Source organism: Pinus tabuliformis, chromosome 5_2 (genome assembly GCF_031772625.1).
Source record: "Pinus tabuliformis cultivar Carrire ecotype Pingquan chromosome 5_2, CPIR1, whole genome shotgun sequence".
Taxonomy (NCBI): domain Eukaryota; kingdom Viridiplantae; phylum Streptophyta; class Pinopsida; order Pinales; family Pinaceae; genus Pinus; species Pinus tabuliformis.
The window spans coordinates 613,943,254-613,955,228 of record NC_142306.1 but is presented as its reverse complement, the minus strand read 5'-3'; the positions used below and the strand labels follow the sequence as shown (position 1 = coordinate 613,955,228).

The following is an 11,975-nucleotide window of genomic DNA, read 5'->3' as shown; positions in this document are numbered from 1 at the left end:
TCTCCTCAACCATGTGCACATACACATAGTGTGCATCACACACATATAACTACACACGTCATACAACACCATGCAATACATGCATCTACACCAGTGCCATATGTACCACATGTACACAGTACCACCTGTACACTACAACCACCTGCACAATGTGTGCACAACATCACATGTACATGGCACCACCTGCATAACATGTACACAATGCCACATGTACATTGCACCACTGTACAATGTGTACACAATACCAAATTTACACAATAGCACATGCACGACATGTGCACGACACCACATGTAAATATAGTCACATGCACGACATGTACATAACAACACATGTACAATATGTACATGACACCATATGCTCACAACACCACTTGTACAATCATGCACACAACACCATGTGTACATATCACCATATGTACAACATGCATAGAACACCATATGTACATAGCACCATATGTACAACATGCATAGAACACCATATGTACATAACACTGCATATCTAACATGTACATAACACCATACATAACACTGCATATCCAACATGTGCACAACAACATATGCACAAAACATCACATATCCATCATGTACATGGCACCATCTATACCCAACACTACATATGCAATATTCATACAACACTATCTGTACCATCCTGTACATAACATTTCATAAACAACATGTACACACACTATGTATACACAACACTACATGCGCACAACATCATAGATGCAACATTTACAACACATACAACATATGCACAACAATAGTACCTCACATCCAAAAGCACACTGTCTCTACTGAGAAACTTGCTTCCAGTGCCTTATCTATGTTTGTCCCAACATGTTGCAGACCATACTACTTTCATTTCGCTGATGTATCCTTCCACATTACCTGTCATAAACATAGGAATAATATAAGTATACAATATCAATTCATATCCACATGATACTGACCTCGTATATTTGTTGTGACTACTCTTCCCACTTGATTCCTCATGAACCAGGAATCTCTTCATGCCATTCACTTGCATAAGAAATCATTCCTCCACAAGAACGATCCCTGACAACCCTGTCAGACAATGACAACATACATACATACATATATAATCATTAGCATAAAACAATCATCATCCTGTCAGACAACGACATACATACATACATGCATACATATATAAACATCAACATAATCATGATCATGACATAATTACCAGATAACATAAGGTCTAGGTTAAGAGAACTTCCTTTATCCATGTACAACATGTACAACATTGAGAACAATCATTCCCAACATAGCCAAGGCATCTGACACCTCAGATCCATTTAATTTACCTTTTCTAGTTACCTTTCACATGTTTGTACTACCACCATTCATTTACCACTATGGACCAACCAGTCCAACTGACTATCATAGTCTTACCTTCCACTGCACTTACTCATGCACAAAGATTCATCTGAGTCTTACCTTACCTGTTGGGTACCACACACTCTCCCTGAGCTCCACTAACTTTCCTCTTTCCCAACCAATTCCAAAGACTCAAAACATAAACGGCAACCCAAGAAACAAACAAGAAGAAGATCATGAAAAGGCATAAAAACAATATGACACCGCAACAAAGTGGCATAGCTATGCACCAAACACATGCAAAATTGCAAATCAAGCGAAAAAATCGTAAAGGGCCAAAAAAAAAAGACTAACAACGGACACCATCACTCAATCCCCATGGTTCCTAGTGCTTCCAAAGGAAATCTCAACCTGAGCCTTCTTCAAGGTTCATGTCAATCTCTCTTGCCATGCAACTCCCTACATTATACTTCCATAAACACATAATGTCAGTGCATAAATAAACATAACAATAAATCAGTTACCTTATATTGTCATGCCAAGCTTGCTGCCTTGCAACTGAACACATCCGCACAGGGACTCCAATTATCTTGATAGATCCACCTACAACTAGAGACTAACTAATATACTTGTCAAGTACATGTTCATGAATCTAGAACATATCCACAAAATGTCAAACAAAATCAAGGTTAAGAAGACTCCATGTATGCAATGCAATCATTTGTTTGGAATTAGGGCTTCCAAACATAGCCAAAGGAATTCCTACCCAATTCCTTTCCTTTGCCTTTTTACCTTGTTGTAGCCGAGGCTTAGTATGTGTTGTCACACCATCCAATTGTTAGTTATATAAACACATCAACTATTACCTTGTCACGCTACTACCAAGCATGTTTCTTGTAACTTCTCACACATTTCAACCACATGTTCCAAATATCAATATAATCATATCTATCAATTTGAAATCAACCTAACAATCATGTCATAATCCATAGTCAACTCATAGCCATTAGACGTAATGCTACAACTGTCAACTACATTCAAGTATATATCAACTGTCTCAACACATATGTGTTAGTACAATCATCTTAAAACAAGATCATTTCTTCATGCAATCCTATAGACTCATACTCATATTATTCAATTCATCAAACATTCAACCAACTTGCAACATACCATATTAAATAAATAAACTAGATGACATAATCAAATAGTAGAGCACCAAATATATGACATAAGCAAACTTGTACCTTACTGTATCTCAGGGGAGGCTATCTTGTTTTCACAATCAATCTAGTTAGCACGATATAACTTCACAACATATCATCTCAAACATAAATAAGATCATGATATCCAAAATAGTCACTAGCTAACAAGTTTACATCATAACTCATACATAATTATCATTCACACATATGAAAATTCAATCTAGATTAGTACAATGTTAGCTCATACCTGAATATCGTAACCATAACCATCTGCATAGGCCAATCCAATTTATCATGATACATAAAACATCAAGGTATAAATTCTATAACTCTAATCATCAAGCTAACTATAATTGTCATCAACGACATTTAACCTAATCGTCAGGTTATCTAATATAAACCAAAATAGCAATGCATACAACCATAGGTTACTATTATTCACAAAAATCTGACACATGTGCATATAACTATACTAATCAACTAATCATCTATCATGAATGTAACCATAACATCAAAAGACATGTACATAAACCTAATGTATATTAACCTAATGCATATAAAAATCATTGACTTACATACCTACATGCCAACATACAATACCTATATGACAATCTACTCTTACCCCAAAGTCCAATGCTACAACCTCATTATGGTACTTTGCATCCCCTGCTCTATCTTAGGCAATACATTAGCATCATAACATACCAATATCACCTTGATGACCTAAATTACATACCATGACTTCACAAGGCATGTTTGACCTACTATTCATGCATAACTATAACCAAGACCATACATGCATGATCACAACCATTACTCCATTATACACATTGCCTCATGCAACTATCAACCTGCATAAGCAATTCTTAATCAACTACACATACACATAACCACATGTAGTCGAGCATAAGCGATCAATTCTTGTAATCAAACTACAAGACTGATGCATGTAATCAAATAACCAAGAATGCAACCCAACATAAAAGGATGTAATCAAGTTGCATATACTCATGTAACCAGTCATATACTCCTGACAATGCATTCCATAAAATAAATATCAAGTTCTTCATGAAAACCTTACTACAACCATGATCAATCATTATGCAATGCAACAAGCACATGGAATGCAAGTGTAAGAGACACACATGCAACTGACATGCATGCATAACCAACACATGCACCCAAGGAGAGCACAACCACACTCTGATACCAATCTGTAACACCCCCTCCCAGGTCTACCGAAAGTAACTATGCCAACCGGGGTAAACATGAGGAGAGATGCTACTATGATTAGATTCGACTTCCTATGTCACCTTAAGGAAGTGGAATCGATAGAACATCACATACAGTCATCCAACGTTATCAACAAAACCCTCAAGAGATAAGTCAATCACTCAGACAGCAAGTCCTTGGGTCCCACTACTATTCTGTAGCTCTTAGGCCATAATCTCTCTCATGTTATGGGAAAGGGAGAGACCAAAAACCCAAAGTCGCTCTCATAGGCCTGTCTGCCAGCGACTATGGTCCAAAATTGCTAGTTTTGTGCCAACGACCCCGAGATTTAAGCCACTTTTCTAGCCTAGAATCCTAGCCTCTGCCCAGAACTTGTTGTAACTTCCAAATTCATTAAGAACATGATAAAAATTTTGATCAATCAAAAATCACCCTCAGGACTAGGTCTGTGCATCCCCAGCCAAGACTGAGATTTTGTTAAACACTTGGCATCAATGCAACCTATAGGTCTAGGATACAAGACAGAGCATAAATGATTGAAACAACTTATGAAACATAAACAAAAGGATCACCTCCTTCTCCTTGAACTACTACATCATCAATTAGATCTTGCATCCATCCATTTAACAATTACAAGTAAATATATGAAATAACTATGACATGAACTAGTCATTCAACCATTCTTATAACCAGCATAAAACCATATAAATATCGGAGATATGAAAACCATTAAATCCACACATAAATCAGTGAAAAAGTAAGAGAACTTAGCTTTTATTAATCATAGGCAAATCTAACTAGGTTCTAGACTTCCATGTACCACTTGACCATAGACATGGCTGAACCAAATCTATCTTTCAGCCAGTCACGCCCATGCCATGTTCCAAGCATGAATGTAGGATCTCATAGAACAACCAATCCAAGAACAACCAAGGGAATCTAGAGGTTAAACCACCTCCACCCTCACAAAACTGTGATCACACCAAAACCGGTGCTCCGATCACAACTGAACCGAACTTGGAATGACATCTGGAATCCATCACTATCATTGAGGAATTATTCGTCTCTTTGTTTCTCAGGCTTTACCACAATCCAAATCGGATCACTAGGCCCTAAATCAAGACTTCTCCCTCAAGATTTACTGTGTATCCCACGAAAACTGGTCAAGGGATTCCTAGGCCTTTGGGAATGAACTTTGAGAGCACCTCCGCCTTGAATTCCGAAATCCATCCGGCAATTCCAAAGCTCAAAAACTGAAACAACATCCCAACGTACCATGGAAACTAGAAAAAGGCAAGGCTAGGCTGAAATCCACTGTCATAACTCGAAAAAACCATGCCACCGACAGAAATAGAACCATACACCAACATGCAAAGCCATGCATGTCCAAACCAAATAGGAATTCACACATGCAAAGGGTTACCTTGAAGTATTCCTGCTAAAGCTGCTTGATCCTGCTCTCCTTTCCTTGATCCTTGCTTACTTTTCCTTTTCTTTCCTTTCCTTTCTTTCCCTTTCCTTTGCTCCAACTAGAGTGCTTCCAAGAAAACTCTAAGTGACCAAGAGAGTGAGAGAGAGAGAGAATAATGAGAGAGCTCCAAACTTGAACTTGACAAAAGCTTACACTATCAAGCCTAACACTAAGCAACCTACCAACTGATCCTCATAAGCCTTTTTATCAATGAGGTTTATAATTTCTTCATTTTCCATTATTTTCCTTCATTTTCCTCCTCACATGCAACCTGTGACCTTTCAGCTCCCTTTCTCCTATTTTTCTTTATTTTCATAAATAAATGTGCCAAAAATGTCTTTTTGCCTTTTAATGCCTTTGCCTTAGCTGTCAATTTTCTTTAGCCAAAACACACATCTAGTGATGCCCACTAGGATATCTTTGCGCAAAATTCAGCTTGGAATACGTGTCCCTTACCTGTGGTCTTATTTTAGCTTTATTAACTTTTATTACATGAATTTTTCACCAGGGCTGTTACATTTATGCATGACCTAGGTATGCATTTGGAGCACCATTTTAAATTGGCTATTGAGATTATAATCTTAAGAGCGAATCCAACTTGTGCACTTGGATGTGGAACCTAGGTTTAAATTTGACCTTATTTGGCTCCTTCAACATGGTGGCTAGTACTTCTATTTTTTCTTACTTCAACGTTCTAGTCAACTCTTCTCCATGAGACCTTAGTATAGGTGGTTATACTTTCTCACAATAAGCATTGAGGACAACCCTTTTTAAGGGGGAGAAAAATGTAGTGTGCTTAGGGGAGTAATATGAGGTACTTAGGATGTATCCAACAAAAATAATAGTAGATTATTAGTTAATTCTATGTAATAAAAACTATCATTAGTAAATAAGGCCTATGTAGTAGTGTGAACACAAATATTCTAACAACTCCTAATAGAATGTTCCTAGGAAGTAGATAGCATTATAAATATAAGTATAAGCAATCTGATCTGCATGGTGGAAGATTAATGTATTTGAAACTTAGCTCAATAGGAAATTTTCCCGTTGAAGATATAAGTCAATAAGAGTGAATTTCTTCTATAAAAGGATGAATTATAAGTGGCTCCCTATCTCAAGAGTTTAGTGTTATGATATTTTGTATGTGATTCTATAATAATTTACATCTATGGTATATAACAACTTAGAATTTAAACTAATAAGATACATTCAATTAAAATTTGATATTAAACATTTTAAAACAATATATATGAAGATAATATGAATATATATATATATATATATATATATATATATATATATATATATATATAACCAAAGAAAGTAATGAAAAGATTATATAATTTGTAAAATTTATAAAAAAAGAATTTAATGGATGTAATTATTGACAATTTTTTCCTCACAAATCATATAAAAAAATTAAAATAGAAAAAATAAATAAATAAATTAATTAAAAAAAAAAATATCTCGACTTAAACATAAATTTTAACATTAAATAAAAATAACATATATTTTATAATTTTAATTTGCCTCACATAGTAAATATATCTATGTACAAACATATTCAAAAAAGACATTGATTTTATAAAATGTATTGTATATTTATTTTACTTATCAATCAATAAAAAAATTTAAGCTCGTTGGTGAGACATGTGTGGGCGGATTAAACTTCTAATCACTTAGATACACAACATGTTTATTGTTAATTGTATCAAAACCCACCAACCTTATTAATTAATTAAAATCAACTAATTATATATAACATTGTATATAAATTTTATAAAAAATTAAATTTAATATATATATTCTTAAAATTATAAATATTAAAATTTTTAAATTAAATATAGATTTTAATGTTAGTTAAAAGTACCAAATATTTTATAATTCCAACCTACCTTATTCCAAGGTAATAAACCTATTTATATACAAGAACATTAAAAAAAACTGCTTTATATACATCAATGTCAAATACGTTCACTTATCGGTCAACTTGTTCAAGGATCAATTAGAAAACAATTTATATACATCAATTGTATAAGATATGTTATTTTTTAAAACTTATTAATAACAGATTGCACATTTTTTAACTTATGAGTCAACTTGTTTGATATATAATTGTGATAATGACGTTTACTGATTTTGTAAGCAAAAATATTGATTTACTTTTCAAACGATCGTGGGTTTTCTTTAGAGCAGGGTTGGAAGCACACCGTAACTTATTTGATATATAATTGTGATAATGACGTTTACTGATTTTGTAATTAAAAATATTGATTTACTTTACAAACGACCGTGGTTTTTTTAAGAGCATGGTTGGAAGTACAACGTAAATTTAATAATGAAAAAACATTGTGCTTTTAGTGAAAATCACAATTCTAATTTATAATATGTACATTCCTTTTAATAAAATAATTTGGCGAATATAAATAATTCTAATATGATGAAATGGGTTGTTATAATAATCCAAAAATAAAATCACAATTTTATTCTATTCACCGACTTAGGAAATCACAATTTTATTTCATTGTATAAATGCCGCTTTTTCTCCGCTTTGGAAATGTGTCGACATGTATCCACGGGAGGTTCGCCAGTTTTTTCCTCTTTCCCGACGGAGTGGTTTGAGAGGCCAGGACAAGACAGGCTGACCTCGTATTTTACAAATTCACCGGATTTTATATTTTTAATAAATTTTATAAAGTTTTGTAGAATGTGTAACTTTAAGTTGGGTAGTTTATACAATTAGAGAGTCAAAGTGAATTGAGGGCAGAGGGCAATTTTTTTTTTTTGAATTTAATATATTTGAGTTTTTTAATAGTTTAAAATTTTATAAAAAATTAGGAATGTGAAAATTGAAGTGGTATAATTTACTTCATGTTTATAAATCTCTATATGTTATACAATTATTTCTAAAAACCAATAAAGGAACAACCTTAAATTTATTTATAGATTCAGTAATACAATCAAATTCAAACTAAATCGAAACCAGAAAAACCAAAACACAACTCCTAAATAAATACACCATGCATTTTTTTCCTCTCAACTAAGATATACTTAGGCCCCATGAAAAAATTCAACATCCACCTCGCAACTATGGTAAACCTAGGCCCCCAATAAAATTTTCATGATTCATCTGCTCATTTTTGGCCTTTTCAAGAACGAGAAGTAGAGTTCCAAAGTCCCATGGCAAATTTGGCGGAATTTAAAAACCACAATGGTAACCAGAAAGGGCGGTTTCCAAAGCTTTGTGATTGAACAGGAGTTTTGTGTGAGATTACAAAAAGCTATAAATAGCGAGAAACACAATGGATAGAAAACAAAACATTGCCAAGGCTGCAGCCTCTGCGATGAGTCGGTACGTAGTTCTGTTGGTGGCGTTTCTGCTGTGTGGCTTAACGTACTCGCTTCCCCTGCAAGTTCGTTCACGATGGATCGTGGATGAAACAAGCGGTAGGCGAGTGAAGTTTGCGTGCGTGAACTGGGCGGGTCACCTGGAACCTGTGTTGCCGGAGGGCCTCAGCACCCAACCTCTGCAATATATTGCCAACACCATCAGCTCCCTCGGCTTCAACTGCGTGCGCCTCACATGGGCCATTTTCATGGTCACCGATCCGACACTTTCTAATCTCACCGTTGCCCAGACCTTCGCGTCGCTTAACCTGAGTTCCGCAGCAGCTGGAGTAGCCACGCACAACCCAGAGCTCCTGGGGCTCTCTCATATCGAAGCCTACCAGCATGTCGTCACAGCTCTCCAGAATGCCGGCGTCATGGTCATATTGGATAATCACGTAAGCAAACCACAGTGGTGCTGCGCTCTTACCGACGGCAACGGTTTCTTCGGAGACCAGTACTTCGATCCGGAGGCATGGATTCAGGGGCTTAAAACCATGGCCTCAAGATTTAAGGACTGCCCCAATGTCGTGGCCATGTCGCTGCGCAACGAGCTCAGAGGTCCGAGGGCCAACCCTGCCGACTGGTACAAATACATGGAGCAAGGAGCCTCGGCTGTCCATGCGGCCAATCCCAACGTCCTCGTTATCCTCTCCGGTTTGAGCTACGACACCGATCTGAGTTTCTTGAGGTCGAATCCGGTGTCGTTGCCCTTCAAGAACAAGATAGTCTACGAACTCCACTGGTATGCGTTCGGAGTCAACTGGAAGGGGGGCCTGCCCAACCAGCTCTGCGGCAGTATCATGTCTTCGGTCAAAAATCGCGGCGGCTTCTTGGTGGATTCAGTTAATGAGACTTCGGCGATGCCTCTGTTTATCAGCGAGTTCGGTATCAATCAAATAGGAATAAATGAAAATGATAACAGATATATTAATTGTTTCCTCGCCTTTGCGGCCGAGGGAGATTTCGATTGGGCCCTCTGGTCTCTTCAAGGAAACTATTATTTGCGGCAGGGGCAGCCTGGAAAAGTTGAGACTTACAGTGTCTTGAACGAGAACTGGAATGGGCTTAGGAACCCGGACTTTATTGCACGGCTTAAGACGATACAGCAACCAATTCAAGGTAATATATGGACATCGATTGGCTTTCCTGGTATAATGTGCTTCCCATGGTTAATTTATTTGTTCCTGAATCCGAATATTTTGAAATGTAACTACCATCTTTCATCTTTGTTTCGGGTGCAGATTTTAATATATTTTAAAATCTCACAGAGCCTAGGTGAAAATTCCATAAATTACACAATATTACCAAAATATGCCATCTAATTAAGTTCATTTCTATGCAACATAAAATACTCACTAGTATGATTTATTTTGTCTATTACAGATCCTAGCTTCTCATCGGACCCTTTGTATCAAATAATCTACCATCCTGCAACTGGGCTCTGCCTTGAATCTACAACAGATAACAATATAACTCTGGGTTCCTGCAGCGCTAATGGTAGTAAATGGAGCTACAATGGGACTAAGGGTCCCATTGGCCTTCTCGGATCTTCTCTGTGTATAGGAGTTAAAGGCAACGGCCTTGCCACAACTTTAAGCGGTCGTTGCTCTTCACCAAACAATACCTCGTGGAGTGTCGTCTCCAGTTCAAAGCTGCAAATTGCGACCAATCTGTCACGAGATGGTAGCGGGAAATTGCTGTGCTTAGATGGGAGCTCGAGTCCCGCGGTTTTGACAAAGGATTGCATCTGTGTCGGTGATGCTGGTTGCTCCTCGGATGATAATCCCGAGGGCCAGTGGTTCAAGGTGATATCCACCAATAGAAAAGTTGCATCAGAATCTTACTAGTATGCAGCAATGAGAGTTTTGGAGCGCCAGTGGTTCAAGGTGATATCCGCTGGTGGAAAAGTTTTGTCAGGATGCTACCAGTCTTCAGCAATGAGGGGTTCGGTTTACTGGATTGGTTGGATATTCCTTTTCCTCTGGCAAAATGCTGTAATGTTTGGGATTTGGTTATTCCTTTATAATAAAAATAAAATGGTGTAAGGTTGTGATTCGGTTAAAGCGTTTCTGGCTGGCGAAATGTTGTCGGACTGTCGGGATTTGCCCAAACAAATTTATATTTTAGGTTGGTAGCAGTTTAAATATTTGTGTTTTAAATTTTTGAAGAACTGTTAATGAAATTGATATATATATAAATAAATTTATTATTTATTATTTATTTTTTCATTTGTTTCTTACATTTCAAATTAAATTATTAATATTTGTTTTTGGATTGTGTATCAAATTAAATTTGATTGGATGTTAAAAAATTTGACACAACTAGTGCTTAATCTTGTTTTTATGATGAAAATGAATGATATCTTAAAGTCTACTAGATAAAAAAATAGGCTATGGAACTAAAAAGTCAAACCTGACATGACATCAAATTTGGGTTAGTTTGATATATTGACACTTGACATTCTAAGGATTCAAACTGGTAACCACGCGCTTCCTAAGACACTCAAAATCTTGAAATTTAACAGCTGTAACCAGAATTTCCGAAAAAAATTGCAAAATGTTGTCAAAATCTTGCCCGAAATTCAATTATTTTTTGAGCAAATTTGAAGGCAAATAAAGAAAATATTCCATTTTTAAAATTGTTTTTCTATTGTTACATTTTCATTAATTGAACAATTAGAAATAGAAAAATTTCAATACTCTTCTTGTGATTGTACTTGGCTCCTTATTTTGTGAAAATTTCTCAACCATAAACACAATAATGTGTTTAATATATTTTTATTATGGTTGCTTATATACAATATAATTGATTGGATATGTCTATGTAAGACTTGCAAGGTTATATTATCATTTTTGTTTAGAGATGGTTTTGGTTATGTTTTAATTTTTGAATTTGTTTTTATTTAATTTATTTAACAATTTATTGTATTGAGCTTGATTTATTAAAATATTAGTTTATTGTTTTGTATTTAGATATCGCAATAGGTTTGCAAATTGTGCAATTTAAAGAAGGCAATAGGGTGATCATTGTGCCACAATAATAGAAGGGTAATCATTGTTTGTTAAGCATGTAGTCCATTTTTTTTATAGGTTACCACAATTAAACAATAATTTGAGAGTTCTAATTTTTTTTATCATTTAAATATGTGAAACAAGCTATCTAAACGTAGACATTCCATTCAACATGCTTGATTGTCAAATCCATTTGTTTATTGGTAAAAATGCACTACCAAGTAGTTTAAAGAATTAACCTAGAAAAAAGATGCAATTAAACTCTTTCTTTTTTGAGAATACTAAATTATTTGGATTATATGGCTCCATAACTAGTTTTGATGGTAC

At 35.5% G+C, this 11,975-nt stretch overlaps 1 protein-coding gene across 1 annotated transcript; it reads left to right on the top strand.

Moving 5' to 3' along the window:
* Positions 1-8,580: 8,580 nt before the first annotated feature.
* On the top strand, positions 8,581-10,621 carry LOC149160522 (glycosyl hydrolase 5 family protein-like). Its single transcript, XM_089434828.1, has 2 exons — positions 8,581-9,756; positions 10,021-10,621. The coding sequence occupies exons 1-2, from the start codon at positions 8,592-8,594 to the stop codon at positions 10,482-10,484; spliced, it is 1,629 nt and encodes a 542-aa protein (XP_089290954.1). The 5' UTR covers positions 8,581-8,591; the 3' UTR covers positions 10,485-10,621.
* Positions 10,622-11,975: the final 1,354 nt, after the last annotated feature.